The 18273-nt window shown below is 46.7% G+C and overlaps 1 protein-coding gene across 3 annotated transcripts; it reads right to left on the bottom strand.

The window, feature by feature from the left end:
• Positions 1-564: 564 nt before the first annotated feature.
• On the bottom strand, positions 565-18060 carry BEST2 (bestrophin 2). 3 transcript variants are annotated; one of them, XM_084832385.1, is made up of 11 exons: positions 17915-18060; positions 17211-17340; positions 11005-11183; positions 9091-9185; positions 7698-7931; positions 6932-7086; positions 5078-5155; positions 2912-3064; positions 2591-2671; positions 2209-2363; positions 565-1758 (listed from the first exon to the last, which is right to left on the bottom strand). In XM_084832385.1, exons 3-11 carry the CDS (start codon positions 11154-11156, stop codon positions 1152-1154), a joined length of 1710 nt encoding a protein of 569 aa, XP_084688511.1. In that variant the 5' UTR covers positions 11157-11183; positions 17211-17340; positions 17915-18060; the 3' UTR covers positions 565-1151. The 3 variants fall into 3 exon arrangements, with proteins under 3 accessions (XP_084688511.1, XP_084688512.1, XP_084688513.1); XM_084832386.1 differs by lacking the exon at positions 17915-18060 and adding an exon at positions 17441-17645; XM_084832387.1 differs by lacking the exon at positions 17915-18060 and having other exon boundaries at positions 17211-17456.
• Between the last annotated feature and the right edge of the window lie 213 nt (positions 18061-18273).

Here is an 18273-nt window from a genome sequence, read left to right as displayed (position 1 = left end):
CTGCCACAAGAGCCCAAGTGACTTCTTTGGCAAGGAGCAACTATGATCTCGGAAGCTAAGCAGAGTCAGCCCTGGTTAATACTTGGATGGGAGACCGCCTGGGAATCAGACTTCCTGCACTGAGCAGAGGGTTGGGCTTGATGGTCTTGTAGGCCCCTTCCAACGCTATGATTCTATGATGGGGTGATGGCTTTGAAAAGACAAATTTATGGGGGATCTGTCCATCAGTGGCCATTAGAGATTTCACTTGGCCATCATGGCTATCTTCAGTGTTAGTATGCCACCTTTTCTAGTTGTAGGGCAGGAGGCAGCAGCGGGGGAGGGCCGTTGCCTTCATGCCCTGCTCATGAGCTTCCTAGAGCCATTGGGTTGGCCACTGTCAGAAGCAGGATGCTGGACCAGCTAGAATGTTGGTCTGACCCAGGAGAGCTAATTCTGGCCCAGTAGAATTCACTTTTGGCCCCGGAGAGCCCTACTGGCAGGCTGTATGATTACACAGGTGATTGATACATGGGAATGGCTTGAAAAACGGCATTGTGTAAACACACACTCCCCACAAATGTTACTGTATGCAAAATACTATTTAATAAAATATTATAAAAGCACAATTTTTAAACAAGTTAGATCCATATGGAAGAGTTTAGGAAGAAAGCTCCACAGTAGCCTGTATCTTCCCCCTGCTCATTATCTAATGACTGCATAAGAGGGAAGAATGAGATTCAGAACTGGCCGTGGATGGCTTTGGGACAGAAGAGTGCCTGCAGGGGCAGTTCAGTGTCCGTATGCCCCCTTTAGGTTTACATTAAGTGTCTAGGTGTAACTTCAAGAGCAAGTGGAAAATAGTGGAGTGGGATTAATATTTCGTCTGACTCCTTATGAGGTGGCCCGACATTACACTGTACCATTAAAGACCAGGCATCCACCAGGAGAGGTGGCTCTTTATAAAAACAAAAACACATCCCAATGGCAGCACTCAAGATAAATGAGTTTTTAAAGGCCATCAATTAAGTTTCCCTAAACCCCCGCTGCAAAGGTTGTTTCATCAGTCTCATTTCTGCTGTCCTCTAGAAGCCGTGCATTGAACAGTACTACTATGATAGGCCACCCCTTGCAGTAGTTCCACTCCAACCCGTGAAGGCTGAAGTAGCAGTTCAAGCCACATTTTCCTCCTCAATGGGGCTCTGTAGCCAGTGGGGGTAGCTGGCTGGTGGAAGGCCCCCCTTGCTGGGGGTCTCCTTTGGGGTATGAAAGAAGGAGGCATCTGAAGAGTCATGCTCTAGGAGAGGCTGCGACAAGTCATTAGCTATTTCAGGAGCAGACATGTCCACCAGGGACACTGCATCTTGGGGGTTGGCCACAGCATTCTCTTGGCCTAGTGTGTTCTGAGGTGGGTCACCCAGTCCAACCACCTCGGCCTCAGGGAGGTCGTTGTGCGTATCATGGCCAGGGGCATCATGGGCAGCATCTTCCTCCCCGTCACAACTGAAGTGAACACTATTGCGGGGCAAATGTTGCCCGGGAGGCCCACAAGTGCAGTCCATGGTCTGCGTGTCCTGACAGAGGCAGCTGTAGGTGGTGGATGCTTCAGAAACACAGCTGTTTTTGCGCCTCAGCAACGACAGTCGACGTCCGAAGCCACTGGGTGCGGGGGCTGTGGAAAGCAGTCGGTTCAAGAGGTGCGCAGGTACGTGGCGACTGTGTTCGAGGCCCTCGGCAATATCCTCAAGAGGCTGGAACTGCATGTCTTCCTTGGGGAGGCTGGAAATCAAGGACAGGATGTTAAAGGCACCATCTCAGTCCCCACAAGTTGCACTAGAGCTTATTGGACAGGGATCTTTCACACTGCCCTCACACACCCATGCTGGAAGGCTCGCCGCTATAGAATGGAATGGTATTCGTGGTGTGGTAAATGGGGACCTGAGTTGGCATGTTCTCAGGCTTCCAGTAGGGGGCTTCATAAGCATTGAGTGCTGGCTCTACTCCCAGGAGTGGGCAACTTGTGGCCTTCCAGATGTTTTGGCCTACAATCTCCATCAGCCCTACCCACCCCTCACTAAATAATAAAGGAAGTAAGGCCAAAAAGGAGAAAACACTCAACTGTCAACCGCTCCAGTGTGCATCCCATCCCATCCTCTTTCTCCCCCCCCCCATTACCAAGCCACAAGACTCTATTCCTTTGTTCTGCTCCAGAGAAAGCAAAATCCTTACGTCATATCAAAAGTGGAGCCCTGGAACGATGGCTGTTGCAGCAGGAAAACGGTGGCTGCTGTGTATGGGGCTCGAGGGTTTGAGGCATCCCAGTACCGATCCTTCTCTAGGAGAGGCAGGTCCCCATACATCTCATCCACAGCCATCATGGAGACCTGTAAAGGAAGGCGGAAAGTAGGAGAATGCTGGTCTAGGGGCACAGAGCAGGAGGCCAGAGACTCCTATGTATCCTTGGGCGGGATATGGGAATCTGGAATTTGGAAACTAGCCTTGGATTTGCAATTATTGGATAATGGCAATCATCCTACATCTAGAAGGACAAAAGTAGTCTCTTTCACAAAGGGCACTTTGTCCAATCCTGAACAGAAAAGGGGAGAGTTACCTGGAGATTCCTGTCAATCAGTAGATTGGTTTCAAAGTCATCATCGTCCTCCCCAAAAGGGTTGATGAGCTGCTCAGCCACCTGCAGGGTGTGCAGATCCGCAGTAAGGAGAAGGACCCTCACCTAGCAAGTTCTGTGCCCAGCCCCACATACAGCACAGCAAAGGCAAGCAAACTCAGCCCTTCTTCCTACCTTCCAGGCACCTCTTAAAATCACCCAACCACTGCTTCACTGATCCCTCCTCTCTCCCTGACCACTTCCTTGCCATGGAAGATGCCCTGACAACCTAACCCATCTTAACCTACCTCAAACCTGTCATACCTTGAGCCATCCGACGTAGAAGAAGAACTGCAGCAGTGTGAAAACAGGGACCCACAGATCCAGGTCATGTCCTTTATAACCCTGGGTTGGATCAAGGAACTGTCTCCCAATGAGACAAGAAACGAAGAAACTGTACACAGCAATGGTAACCACCTGTCAGAGCAAGACAAGAAACAGACAAAGAGGCCAGTGTGTCAGTCACAGAATCTAGGAGGCCTGGCTTCTTGGCACTAATTAGATCATAAAGATTAATGACTCAGGAAGTAACCATTCATCTATGACTTAACCCCTACTAATTATCCTTTCGACACATTGTCAGTTGCTAAGGAACAGTAGTAGGCTTTCTAATGCATGTTTATATGGAAATGTATGGAGATTCTAATTTTTTTATATGCATAAACAAGATCACAGCTTTTCAGTCTTACTAAATATGAAACAGTGCCCCTCATGCCATACTTGGCCACTAACTTGCATTAGAAGAACCACTACTCCCTGGGTAAAAATGTTCAAAGAGTAAAAACAATGCACTTTTTACCACTCCTTAATCAACCTGGATTCTATATATAGAAAGGCACTTAGTGTGTATTAGAGGTAATTAATTTAGCTCAAGTGATCCAAAGTACTTTCCCTGAGATAGTAATGGTAAGCAAACAGCTAAAGGCTGGTGGTAGCAGTCCTGGATTAATCTAAAGCTAGGATGGGGAAACAAGTGGCCCTCCAGATGTTTTTGATCCCCAATTCCCATCAGCCCTTGCCAGCATAGCCAATGGTGAGGGAATATGGGAGTTGCAGTCCAGCAACATCTGGAGGGTCACACATTCCCCATCCCTGATCTAACGGGTGAGATCCTGAGTATGTGCTCTAGAGCAGGGTGGGCAGAAGGTAGCTCTTCAGATGTTTTTGACTTCAACTCTCAGAAGCCCCTGCAGGCATGGCCAATGGTCAGGAATGCTGGGAGTTCATCTGCAGATTTTCTTTCTGCCCACCCCTGCTTTAGAAGATCTAAATTTCAACTGCCCCCACATAACGTTAGGGTCTGTGCACTGCTGCTCTGCATAGAAGACTTGCTCTCTGATGGGACACATTAACTGGGGCAGGGCTAGGTGAATTGCTGTGCCAAATACATTGCAGAGGGGACTTCAGCCAGAACAGAGCCTGTGTTATAGCAAAGTTATCTAAGAGCAGAGTTCCCTGGTATAGAACTCAAGATGTGATTGCAGCTTCATTAGCCACATGCTTCCATATAGAGAACTTTAAAACCCTAAGACACTGCCCACTTTGTTCTACAGCCAATTTCAGGTATGGCTTGGGTGATTATTTGTTTGCATGCCATCTGTTACAGCAAAACCCTCCCAAGGCAGGTCATATCAAAACCATAAAACAATGCTACACAATTTGTCATATATCTGTTAAAAAACACATTTCAAACATTAAGCAGCAGCACTCAAACACAACACAGAAAATCACATATATTAATTAGAAGAAGTTCAAAATAAAAAAGTCTTCAAGGTCTGCTTAAAAGCCAGTAAAGTAGGGGCCATCCCTCCCCTAAGGGCTGAATTCCACAGTTATGGGGTCACCATCAAAAAGGCCCTGTCTCTCATAACCATTACTCTGGTAGGTTTTTCTGGTTTCTATTCTATTCAGGGCTATGGGTGGAACTTCATGTGTTTGGAAGGAACATTTTCAAGGAAGAATCAGTGGGTGGAAAGGGAGTGCTTAACCCTTCTCTCACCTACTGACTTTCTCTTGTAAATGCACCCAGTATCGTTCATAAACAGTTTTATCCCCAAATAGACTGAACCTTGAAGCAAGCCCGGCTGGCAGGAGGAGGTGATGGTGGTGGTGGGACGGTCTCAGGGGCATCCGCAGAGGGAAATTGTTGGGTGAAGTAGGGGCCAAAACACCCCCCCACCCATCCCCTGGCAGGTCGCCTGTCACCTCATTAACTCAGTAAGCATAGGTTGAGAACACACATTTACTGGGGTAAGGTGTAGTTCAACTCATGGACAACGTAGTTCAGCAAAGGTTCCCACACATCCTTCAATCTGGTCCAGTCTGGTGGGGAAGAATACAGAAAGCTGAAGGTGGTTCACAGGACTAACACAGCCCCATTCGTGAGTGGAACTAGGCACGCTTGCTGGGTGCTCCAGGTCCTGAACTCACCTGGGTGTAGACTAGCGGTACACTGATCCAGTCATAGTGGTAGAGCATGCTGCAATTGCCACGGAAGAGATTCAGCTCCTGAAGCGGGAGAGAACAGCTATCACTAAGTGTGCGCAGCACAAAGAAATTCTGCCCGGCTAAAACATTTGCATTTGGCTTTTCCAGAGAAGAGTCCTCTATTTGAAGGGCTGCCAGAGGACAGTCCTCTATCTGTAGAGGACACTGCAGTACTGGCATGTAAAGAGGCTGGGGTTTTTGGCCACTCTGGTCTGCTGGCTCTGTAGCCTGACAAAACAACCTATGAACAGTCCATGATTCTTGAATCACAAGTATTGACAACCCATGGTTTAAACACACCACAGTTCACAACCCAACAACAAATCATAGGTTCTCTTCATATTTTATTTTATTTTTGTGGTTGACAACCCATAGTTCTGGGTTCACATACAATGACAACCCATTATTAAACAAACCATGATTAGTTAAACCATGGGTTGTTATATACGAACGAGGACATTGTGTTTTTGCCTTGTCTGCGTGTGTGTGTGTGGGGGGGGGGTGTCATGGGATTTGAATAGGGATTCCCACTTCTTCAAATTCATCTAGTAACTAAAAGGAATTTCCCACTAATAATTTCTGGAACGGGAAGGGAGATTTGCCTCTCCTCTAGTTACAGTTCTCAATAATTGTTGTGGGGTTTGTGTCTTCAAGGAAGTACATGCTTATATTCATATGTCAGTGAAATGGTGTGAGGTCAAACATGACTTTGGTAACAAAGGAAGGAACAACAATGCAGGCTCCATTCCTAACAGCGCAATGTGAACATTGAATACCACACTACCTGTAAAAACTAAAAACTAAATAAAAAGTGCACAGGAAGAGGTAGAGAGGGGAGGGATAAGAGGCTAGGAAACCAAATTTGATAGCGTAAGGTCCTGCCCTGCCTCCACTGGTATGGACAGGATATAGCAGAATGAAAAGAAAAACAGAAATCGGTTTATTGTATGGATCATTTGTTCCAATACCACTAGTAACAAAAAGTGGGAAAACAACCAGAGGCACCAGCAAAGACACTTAGGGCTGGAAGCACCCTAACTGGGACTGCGCACCAGGTCACATTACACCAGTGCTTCACTGGCTTCCCATCAATTTTGGGGCACAATGCAAGGTTTTGGTGTTGCCCTTTAAAGTCCTTCATGGAGTGGGACCTAAAGGAACGCCTGTTCACACATTCAGTTGCTCAGCTGCTGAAGCCAGCAAGTGAGGGTCTCCTCCAGATGCCCCTGCTACCTGAGGCGGGGCAGGAAGGACCCTTTCAGTGGTGGAGACCCATTTGTGGAACTCCCACCCCAGACAGGTTCACCTGGTGCCTGCTTTGCTGTCCTTTTGGCACCAGGCAGAGACCTTTTTCTTCTCCCAGGCCTTTTATGCTCAATTCAGATCTCTAACCACTTTAATTTACTGCTTTTAACTGCTGGTCTTAGTCTTTTTTTCCTTTGTCTGTTTTTATTAAGATTTTGTTATTTTATTGGTATTTATCTTATTGAAAGCTGCCCTGTGAACTAATTGGTTGAAGGCACATACATACATATGCATAAACAAACAACATTTCTTAAGTTCCCAGAGTAGGCACAGAATTAAAGAGAACTCCCCCCCCACACACGGGTTTTATACCAGTTACATTGTCTTAGCTTCCCTAAGGAATCTTAGGAAATGCAGCTTTTTGAGAGGATGCTGAGAATTCTGCTAGACCACCCCACCAGAACTCCAGTTCCCACCATTTCATGGAGAAGAAGGAACAATTATTAAACCAGCTTGAGTCCATAGTTCAAGGACAAGGATTCCCCACCTCACCTCCATGAGCAACTTGAGAGCAGAGTTATCACGTATGCGGCCTTCTTTGCGTGCCTGTGCAGCTAAGTTGGTAAACCAAACACAGGGGACCCAGTATCTGTTGTAAGAAGTGTTAAAGTTCTCGAATTTCTTGCGTTCTTCCCGAGTCATGAAACCTGGAAACAGAGAAAGAGTCGGGTATTAGGTACAAAGGAGGTCATGCAGCTGGTATTATTTTGTTTTACTAGGTCCAGGCTTACGTTATCATTATGTTTACCTAGAATGCTTGAGGTATTTGTTTATTTATTTATTTATTAAATTTATTAATCGCCCATCTGGCTGGTCACCCAGCCACTCTGGGCAATGTACAACATATAATAAATCAGTTTAAAACAATAAAATTCTACAATAAAAACATTTTCTAAAATACCCTAACCCACCCCAAATGCCTGCCTGAACAACCATGTTTTTACTGCATGGCAGAAGCTCATTAAAGAGGGGGCATGAAGGAGTTTCTTAGGGAGGGAGTTCCAATCTAATTTGCAGTTTAGATAGGTATATCTAATGCATTAGGTATATCTAATGCAGCCTTCTTCAACATGGTACCCTCCAGATGTGTTGGTTGGACTACAACTCCCATCATTCCCAGAGAGCAGGAACATTGGCCCTGCTGGCTGAGATGCTGGGAGTCGCAATCCAACACATCTGGAGGGCACCTAGTTGAGGAAGGCTGCTGTAGAATAATCACGTCCGCTCAGTGGGAGGAAAGCACTCCAGTAGCACTCACCTGCCTCCACTACATGGTCCATGGTGGGGAAACGCTTGAACACGGCGGTACTGACTGAGCGCAGGATCAATACGGCGGAAAGGCTGCAGTAGCGCATGAGCGTTCGCCGGTAAAGCCGCCCTTTCTCGTCAGCCCCGTGAACATTCCCAGAGATGGCACACATCAGGCGGTCTGGCATCGGCATGCAGGTGTACTGGCTCCACCACCGGTTTACCACCAGTGTCACGTAGAAGCCTGAATGAGTCCAGGAGATGGGGAGGGTTACATTCGAACTCAGCCCCTATCCCTCAGTCAGGGGGTCTCACTCGGAGCTAAAGCAGGAGGGCTTAACTTGAATCAGGGCTAAGACCCAGAACATCCTCTGAAAGCCAATGCTCAGTCCTGAAAACAGTTGTAAAACAAGAGTGGCCTGCAACAAAATGTTGCAGCATGCAGGGCTTCTGTTCAGATTTCCAGCCACTCCATTTCATTCCCCTTCCCCTTTAATGTTACATTCTCCCTGCCAACAGTCAGCTAGCATTCTGTGCCCACTGAGCATGCTAGGTCCTCCTTTGGCTGTTTTGGGCCCCCGCAAAGTGTTTGTGTGTGTGTGGGGGGGGGGAGGTACTTCTGCAAGTCTGCTGATACCTCCTTCTTTTGTGTGGATAGTGCCATTTTGGCTACATATGCTGGAACTCAGAGAATTGGTTTGACTTTTAAGATATTGTACATTTCTCTGGGCATTTGCAGAGTGCCTCCCCATCATTGCTGGGCGAACACAGTCAAAGCTAATAGATGTGGGATCAAAGAGGCAGGGCTTCCTGGGTTGGGCTGCCTCACTTTGGGGGATGTTAGAGCCCTAGCCACCCTTGTCATGAATGTTAACCACTGGCTGAAACACACACAGATCACCCAGGTTTCCAGATGGAACAGTTCAGAGTCCACAGCATCCTCCACTGCTTTAGAAGAATAGGGAGGGGAAGTCAAACCCAAATCCAGAACAGGAGCATTTTGGGGCTTTTATCTTTATAAGACTGCCCTGTATTGCCCACCACCTATGCAGCAAAGGGCAAGCAAAACATTGGATTAGATAGTCAGATGAAAACAGTGGAGGCTGGTGGCTCCAATTTCGGTGGGGCTGCATATCCATTCTGGGTTTCAGTCAGAACCAGCCAGCACTCCAAAGGAGCTTTCCAAGGTGGTGATGCATATCTCCAAAATAGTTTCAGAACCCTAGATAGCTCCTTTAGAGTTCTGGCTGGTTGGGACTGAAACCCAGAATGGAATCACAACCCCACTGAAATCAGAGCCACCAACCTCCACTGGCTGAAAAGACTGGTCCAGCAGCCAAGGGGTTGGGATAGAAAGAGCATACACTCCCACAGGATAGGGGTTGGGGGTTCAAGCATCTCACCCAGGACAAAGGAGACAGGGATGAGATTGGCATAGTTGTCGCAGTAAATGACCACCTTTTCGAAGACTCGTTTCCGATCCTCGGTTAAGACAAAGCTAGAGGTGGGAATCAGAAACAGAGCAGGATTAAGGAGGAGGTAAATTGGTACAGGCTGGCACCCACAGATGCAACAAGATCCACCTGCTTGCATTCTTGCAAGGGGAGAGCCCAACACAGTCTGAAAGGCAAGTGCGGGCTGGCCATTGGAAGCCTGGAAGTGAAGGCTGTTTTGGAAGCCTGGAAGTGAAGGCTGTTTTAGAACAATACAGTGGAACAGGATCTAAATCTTGGGGCAACCTCATGCATCAGAGCAGCCTTCCCCAACCGGGTGCCCTCCAGATGTGCTGGACGACAACTCACAGAATGCTGGCTGGGGGTTCTGGGAGTTGTAGCCCAAAACATCTGGAGGGCATCAAGTTGGGGAAAGCTGCATCAGAGTGTTAGAAACACTGCAATGCTAGGAGTAGGAGAAGGCCTGCCATGCAGAATATGCAAAGAGCTAGATGGAGTCTCGCAAAGGGATGGGTGTGTGTCCCACCCACACCTCTGCCAGAAGTGAGCTGTGTGCATAATAAGATGACTGCCAAACCTGGGAGCCGATCTGATGCCAGTCCAGATCTGCTTGTCTCAGGAGAGCCTCCTCAGTTAGCTGGAGAGCAAACTGTGCAAAACTAAGTCAGAGGATGCTTCCAGGGCTCCTACTAGTGCTACCAATCCAAAGGTATCATGCAGCTATTCCACCTTTTTTTTCCCTCCCTTTATAGATTTTCTGCAGTAAGAAAAAGATGGAAGAAGTACTGGGGAAACCTGGGAAGGCTACAAATGGAAGAAGATGGTGTCCAGGCCCCCTGTCTGAGACTGCAAAGGAGGCAAGGTAATTGCATAATAAAAGCCTCACCTGGCAGCACCCGAAATTTCATTAGGTATGGAACTGATCATCATCATGACACAGGGTTGAAAAATGGGAAAGAACTCAGAGGGGAGAAACTGCATAGCCAGCAGAATGAACATGGGAAGACTGAGGATGCTTCCACACGTTACTCGTCATGATGACCTACATTTAGCTGATCCAAATTTCAACTTGGCACGGTTCAATGGAGAGCAGGGGCGGGCATTAACTCACAATGCTCCCCTGGGTGGAGATCGTGGGGTGTATGTGTCTTTTCAACCCCAGTCACTTGAACAGGTTCTGACTGACGCAGGTTATGTCAAGATTGCCCAGAAGCAAGGCAATTACAGTTGTTGCGAAAGGGGGTGAGGTTGGGCAATGCCATATTTATACACACCCTCCCCATCATGCTCTACTGTGTTATGTTACAACTAAGGCTGTTTTGACCACAGCTGTGGTGTGGGCTGTGCAAAAACGCCCTGATGCAAAGACATGCAAAGACAAAAAGACATTTGGTTAAATTCAACGGTACACAAGCAGATGCCCACTCGCACGATGGGAACTGCGGTTCAGATCCTCACCCCTGATATGTTCCCAAGTGGGATCCGGAGGGTCTCCAATCCCTCCAGAGCAGGTTGGGAGGGGGGCAAGCAGGGAGGTGCAAGGGGGAGGAGAAATTTGATCTGTCAGCAGAGCCTGTTCCGCTGGTGGAAGGACGCCTTAGAAACAACCCACTTTCCTGAATGAACAAAGCTTCTCTCATTATTAAGAGAAAGCTGTGCCTACTCTTGGGAATTCGTACTGCACTGTGGATTGGTTCTAGGTATCAGTGGGTTAGAGAAATACTTTGATGAACGCAGAATGGGGGCGGGGGGTGGTTTTGACAATGAGCAGATTTGCCTTTCTTTTTCACCTGGGCTGTGCTAGGATGCCTGGACCTGCATTTGCCAGAGAGAAGAGAATGCCTTTCCCCTGCTCCTATTTACCGATAGGTGAGGCTGAGTCCCAGGTAGGAAGCAGAGAAGACCAGGAACTCCTTGTAGAGCAGCTTGTAGATGCTTCCACGCCAGAGGGTCAGCAGCTTGTAGAAGCCACCAAAGCGGGCATTTGCCACACGGGCTGTGTACGTAACCGTCATGGCTGGACGGAAAGAGGCTCAGTGGGTCTGCAGTGCAGGGAGAAGCAGAATTAGGTCTCAATAGCTGTGAATAGCTCAAGAGCAGCACCATCTCTGCTTCTCACAACAGGCCTCTGCAACTGAGAAAGCTTCTGGCTGCATCAACAATCCTGCCCTTCAACACACAGTGGCAACCCTTGCTTTGAGGGTCTAGGGCCAGAGTAATGGAGAGCTCCCTCTTCTCTCAGTACTCCTTCCCACAGACAGGGGGCACCTGGGAGGGCACCTTGGATGCCTTCTGTGGATACCCCCTTGCGATCATCCCCGCACGCGCGTGTGTGTAAAAGGACTCATCCATTTGAGGGGCTGCTGCCTCAACAGTTGGCAAAACCATGCCTACCTCTGATGTCAGCCCTGAATGCATGCGTGCGCATGCGCACGCGCGCGCGCACACACACACACACACACACCCCATACAGAGAGAAGGGGGAAACGTGCTTTTAAAATGAAAATAAAAGCGAAGCCGGAATGTTAAACAATGTGAGAGGTAGCTGGAGGTGTGTACTGTGTAAAGCACAAATGAATACAGAATCCAAATGAATAATCCAATGGCTACTAGTCATGAGGGCTATATATAATGACCAGTATCAGAGGGAGCAGGCCTCTATTTATCAGTTGCTGAGGAACAGGAGCAGGAGGGTGTTATTGGACTCATGCCCTGCTTGTGAGCTTTCCACAGGCAGCTGGTTAGCCAGTGTGAGAACAGAATGCTGCACTAGATAAGCCTTTGGTTGGATCCAGCAGTTATTCTTATGTTCTTCATGACCCAGTCCAACCAGCATTCACAGGCAATTAATTTGAGAGCAAGATCAGTACTGTAAATAAATACCTGAAGAAGAGCATAAACTGGCACTTTTTGACCTAGTAAAAATTCCAGAGAGAACTGCATGCACATCAGTCCTACACCCGCAGCTGAGTTCTGGAATGGCCTGGTCTTTATGGTCTGAATTTCCCCAGTGGAAATATAATTGTGATATTTTAGTGAGCAACGACATTAAACAACATCGAAGAGCGGAACAAATTACCAAGTAACATAAAGTACATAACTTAGCACTGACCCTGAGGTAAATCTGTTAACCAAGTTTTATACAGATAAATTGGGGTCAGTAATTAAAAAGTATGCGTTATTATAATAACCTTGATCAAGTTCCCATACCCTTCTGCAGCATGGCTGGGGCTGATGGGACATGTTGTCCAAAGCATCAGGAGGACACTTGATTGGAAAAGGCTACTCTACTGTAGCTAAGCCAAAGCATGTCTAACTGAAACATCTCTTCTTACCAGTTACCCCCATCTCTATTTCCCTCTCCTTCCTTTGTTGTTTCCCATGTTGATTTTTACATTGGAAGCTCCTCAGGGCAAGAACTTGTCCTCTTATAATATGTAAAGTGTCCTGCACATTGATGTGGTATAGAAATAATAATAAAATAAAGTTCCCACTAGAAGAGAAGCTCTGAGCACTCAGGTGTGCTAAGACTGAAGAGGCATTGCAGATGGTTCCAGGATTTAAGACACAATCTATGCATTGTTACCTGGCAGTAAGCCCAACTGAACCACGCGGGACTTACTTCTGAGTAAACATGCATAGGGTTGTGCCCTCCAAGGAGCTCGGGATGGCTTAGAAAGTCACCACCACCACCCATTTATCCTCCCAACAACCCTGCAAGGTACATTAGCCAGGTAGGGAGAGAGCACATGAGGCTGGCCCATGAACATAATTGCAGTGGAGGCTGGTGACTCTGATGTCAGTGCGGGGTTAATCTGCTCCAGGTTTCCATCAGAACTCTAAAGGAGGTATTCAAGGTGCTTCGCTAGAGGGGATTCGCCACCCCAACTGTCATCGGAGTTATCAGCCTCCACTGCTTAATTAGTTGGGTGGGGATTTGAACCCTGATCTCCCCAGTCTTAGTTCAGCATGCTACTACACCATACTGGCACCCAACAGATTTAGTTAGCTAGAGCATTTTATACTGCCTCCATTCTTGTGTGCAGCAAGAGACAGAGACCAGGTTTGATGACCATGGAGGGAAAATAAGCCACGGTGGCTTATTTTCCATCCCTGCACATGCTGGTTGCGAGCCACCTAATTAGCATAATTACCCTGACCGGGCATGGGTATGAGTTGACATGACGTCCATACCTGGCAAGGGTGGTTGGTTGGGGTGGTTTACAATTCACCCTGAAATCCAAATACTTTCCATACTTCCTGCTGGAAGTAGCCAGGGTTTCAGGTTGGTTTGTAAACCACCCCAACCAACCACCCTCATTGGATTCACACATCACAACAACCTGTAGCTGGCGAGGGTAATTATGCTAATTAGGCAGCTCGGGCATACGAGGGGAGGGAAAATAAGCCACTGTGGCTTATTTTCCCTCTATGATCATACTTGAAAGTGGTGTAAATGGGAGAGTCTCTATAAGTGTTTAACAATGTTATTATGTGACCAAAACCAGATACAATAAAAGATCCTATGATGGAACCAGGTATATATATATATATATATATATATATGCACAACATCCTTGGCTATTTATAATTAGAATGTATATAATACAAGGTTCGGATAAGGAGCAGCATTACTTTTAACAGCAAATGAAAAGAATGCTGTGGCACCTTAAAGACTTAAGGAATGTGCAAACAGCAGATTCCAACACTCTGCTTCAACACATTAATATTAAACTGAAAGAGCAGGAAGCAGTGCAGTCACACACACCGTGCAAAGTCGAGTGGGGTTTTGCACAGCAATCCCTTGTTTGGAGTATAGCAACCTTACCAACCCCTCAGCCTTTTGTTTTGACCATCAGGTATCAAGTGTGCGGCTTGTGGGTAGTGGATCAGTGCACTAGACACCTAAGGAATCCTCTGTTTAGCTCTCAACACCTAGACTGGCTTGTTGTGGCATGTGAGCTTTTACTGACAACAGCCCTGCATCCAGGGGCGTAGTGGCATATTTTGAAGCGCCCCTGCTCATCATGACAATCCCTATAGCCCTGCTCCCAAGGAGAGGCCAAAAATGCAGGCAGCTGCATTGATCTGTATCAACAAAGCAGTTGTTGCCATTTTTTCTCCACCGGGAGCAGGTCTTTCATAAAGCAAATGGGTCTTAACTGCCCATTCAAGATCAAGGCACCCCAAAATACTTTGCATTGCAACAGGAACAACATATTGGGAAAAAATCATTTTCCTCCAGCTATTGTGAGACTTGCAGCTAAGCTCAGAGGGAACAGAGAATTGGGGGGGGGGGGGAGGCAGATGACAGCAGCATCCCTACTACTTAAAAAAATGCCTGCCTGCCTGCCTGCCTCTGGTGAAATAATAAGGAGCAGTCTATGGAAGAGTATCTTGTGCAAAACCTTTGGGATGTAGAAAAAGCAAAGGCAGCTGTACTGGCCGTAAGAAACTTTCCAGAATCCATATAGTGTAATTCATACCTTTATTAGGCCAGCTCAAAGATCACAAAAAACGTGCAAGCTTTTGAGATTTGGGGGTCATCTTCTCTCTCTAGGTTGCTTTGGTTTCACCCCATCCTGAATGGTAACAGGGACTTCGAAGCTTGTTATGTTAGTGGTGTCGCCCTTTTGCTTCAACCAGTGGAGGCTGGTGGCTCCATTTTCGGTGGGGCTGTCAATCCATGCTGGGTTTCAGTCAGAACCAGTACTTTAAAGGAGCTATCCAAGGCCCTGAACCTATTTTGGGGATAGGGTTCAGAACCTCAGATAGCTCCTTTAGAGTTCTGCCTTGTTCTGGCTGAAACCCAGAATGGATTCACCGCCCCACCAAATCAGATCCACCAGCCTCTACTGGCTTCTGCTAGTCGCTCCCGGGATTGCCGACCCTCTCGTTGCACAACAATCCACTCAGCTGTTAAGGGCTTCCCAGACGTACTTTGATAGAGGCCTGACAGGTCAGTCTCTAGGTAGGAGGGGATGAATCGGTCACCCCTGCCTCGTCCAGCAGCTAGCAGTCAGTAGGGGCCTGGCTTGGCCTGCCAACCCTTCAATCTGGTGCATTCCACAGAGAGATTCTTTCCTCCTGCTTGTTTTTCCAAGGAGAATTGAGACATCGGATCCCCTCACCGCCAGGACTGCAATCAAACCCTCCTGGCTCAACAATGGGAGGCAAGGCCTTTGAAGGAGGCCCACTTCCCAGGCTATCTAAGCAAGCTCTTTCATTAATGAGTAATGCTGGGAGCCCACTTTTCCCTCCAGCAAAGATCTAAAGCCGGCTATTGTATGAGCCCCGCTGCTCACCAAGTTCAACTGACAACAAGTCCCCAAAGATCCTGTTTGTCTTTCCTTTCAGAGCAACTACCAGAAGAAGAAGGAGAAGAAAAGGAGAGGGGGAAGGAAAATATAACTATGCGTGGGAGAAAAGCATCTTCAAGCCAAAACATCACTTTTAGAAGAGATGACTACTGTTTACTTGGAACTGGAGCTGATTTGCGAGCATCCTGGCCAACAGGCTTGCTTTGCGAGCGATCATGCTGGAGCCCCAGAAACTGAACTGTCTTAGGATCAGAAATTCCTGACAATCCTAGAGACTGGGATCAAACTAAAATCAACATCTTAGCTGCAGGTAGGAGCTCTATAGGAGCTATCCAAGCATATCCTGATGGATAGGCAATTCACACGCTGTAAAAGACAGCAATCACATATACAATAGTCCAAAAGAAACCCACAATTTTTTCAGACATATTCCTGTTAAGGATCTATAGTCTCTGCGTTCTCCAGCCCCTCCCCAAAACGAGGAGCAGAGAACCTCACCCCTCAATACACCTCAGCAACCTTTAAAAAGAAAAGAAAAGAAAATTGACAAATTTTCTAGTTTCAAGCACATTCAGATTTTAGCTAAGAGAGTTTACTACTAATATTATTAGCCACATGGCTCTTACATAATATACAAAGCAGCACCAAAAGGATTCCAGCCTTAGGGTTGTATCCAGTGTTAGTCCTACTTAGAGTAGACCCATGGAAATGAATGGGATTCAAGTTAGACCAACATTGGACACAACCCTTAAATGTCTAGTTTCTCTCTCATACATCAGTCTGCTTGGGACAAAGCTTATATATGTTTCCATATGGCTGAAGAATATATATATATATATGATTTATACCCCTTACTTTGTCTCAAAAGAATAACAAAATACAGTTGTGCAGCATCTTGAAAACCAGCAAATGGATTATGGCATACACTTTCTTGTGTTTTCTGCAACATGTTGACACAGTTACAACTCTGGGAATTGTCTCACTCCTGGTAACTTCCACCAGTTCAATAAAGCAATTCTGATTATGAATTGTGCCACAGATCTGATTAAATAAAGAAAAAAACTACTATCATGCTAGTCCTGTGCAGGATTGGACCGTGAAGCTTCTTTTACACCTCTCTCAGTACAGGAGGGTTTAATAATTCATCCCTGGTTTCTCCTACTGGCAATTTCAGAAGTCTGTTTTTATGAAGGTAAGTTTAGAGCCCTTAATGAGATGGTGATGCCTGCCCTGTTCTTAGGATGGAAATCAGCATTTTATTAATGCATTTGTCACAATATCCCAGAGGCCACTATCATTTTTATGGATAGCAAACTGAAGCTGAAGGAGCACCAAACTCATGGCTATCCAGCAAGTCCATTGATGAGATAGGATTTCAATCCAAATTTCCATCCAAAGTTCTGTTCAGTGAACTGTAGTGGCATATATGCTTTCAATTCCAAGACATTCACAGGGGTAAATGCCCCTGGTTCTGTCACCTCAATCACATCTTGCTAAACAAGGGGAAGGCAATTATCTCATCCGTCTGATTCCAGACCTGCGTGCAGACAAACTACGCCACACACAGCAAACCTCTGTTAAGTAAAGATTTCCAATTCTCTCTTTATCAGAATACAATAGCGGTTAAAGAAGCCACAAATTTGCGACAATGTTCATGGGCACCAGAACTCCACGAGCAGAATGGAAAGGGATCAGCTCCCCTTCGGACCAGCACACAGTGAGCCCTGAAGGAACCGGTTTCACACTAACCTGTGCAAGAGGTTATCAGTTGTGTTAGCTTCACCCTCAGTTCAGGGCATTTGCAGGAGCACAGAGGTCCAGAGAGCACATACCTCCTTGACAGTTATTCCCAAATCCAAACTCCACCTGGGAAGCAACTCTTAGAGATAAGATACAAAAAAAAAGTAAGAAAGCTGCTCAGACAGCCCTTACAGGTTTTGACATACCAAAGAGCCTAGCCTGCTGCATCCTGCACTGACCTTTTACACTTCTCCCAAAGGTAAGGCTTTTTGCTTGGCATCACCACCTGGAGGGAGGATTAGGGGGAGAGGAGGGGGGAGGGGCTGGGCTGAGGAGCCTACAAGGATGGTTGAAGGCACCAGGGACGCAGAGTAATTTCCCTTCCCAATTGCAGGAGGAGAGAGAGAGAGAGAGAGTGCGCCACACAAGCGCGTGCATGCGTGTGAGCGTGTGTAAATTCAGGATGGGAGGCCATAGGGCATGAGATGAAATAGAACAGCTCCAGGAAGTGGTTGGAATAAGTTAAAAGTAAAAGGAAGGTAAGCAGGAGGTTAAAAGGTAGAAGATTAACATAAGTATCAAGATAAAAGTAAATACAGATGAAATGTAGACAAAAAGGAGGAAGTTGGAAGTTGCATGTAGAATCGCAGCCCTTACAGTGCAATTTATACATGTCTACTCAGAACTAAACCCTATCGAGATCAACAACTTACTTTCCCAAGTAATCTGATTAAGTGGACAGGCTCCACCAAAGGTTATGTCAGAATAAATGTCTTGTCCTTTAAGGTGCCACAAGACTCTTGGTTGTTTTTCCTGCAACAGACTAACACGGCTGTCCCTCTGGAAATCTCCCAAGTGTGTATAGGATTGCAGCCTTAGTGAGTAAACTAGGTTTCAGAGCCCCACCCACCTCTATGAGAAGAAAGAGGGTTTATTTCTGCAGTGACATGGGAGGTGGCAGCGGTGGAAAGGCAGAAAGAGAACAGATGATGATGCAGGAGTTTCCTTCCCTGCTCTGATAGTTCACTTAGTTCTGAAGTTCAAATCTTATTTGCTGGACTGATTATATATC

This window comes from Heloderma suspectum, chromosome 2, assembly GCF_057233095.1.
Source record: "Heloderma suspectum isolate Gila_16-S chromosome 2, 16-S_ref, whole genome shotgun sequence".
Taxonomy (NCBI): Eukaryota; Metazoa; Chordata; class Lepidosauria; order Squamata; family Helodermatidae; genus Heloderma; species Heloderma suspectum.
This window is presented reverse-complemented; position numbering and strand designations above follow the sequence as displayed.

What these genes read in the sequence shown, in the direction of transcription:
- BEST2 (XM_084832385.1), bottom strand. Translation starts at nt 11,156, where the DNA reads ATGACGGTTACGTACACAGCCCGTGTGGCAAATGCCCGCTTTGGTGGC. An exon ending in GGACTCAGCCTCACCTATCG is followed by an intron (nt 9,186 to 11,004) that starts GTAAATAGGAGC and finishes TCCCACCTCTAG; the next exon opens with CTTTGTCTTAACCGAGGATC. An exon ending in GGCTCCACTTTTGATATGAC is followed by an intron (nt 1,759 to 2,208) that starts GTAAGGATTTTG and finishes CTTGATTTCCAG; the next exon opens with CCTCCCCAAGGAAGACATGC.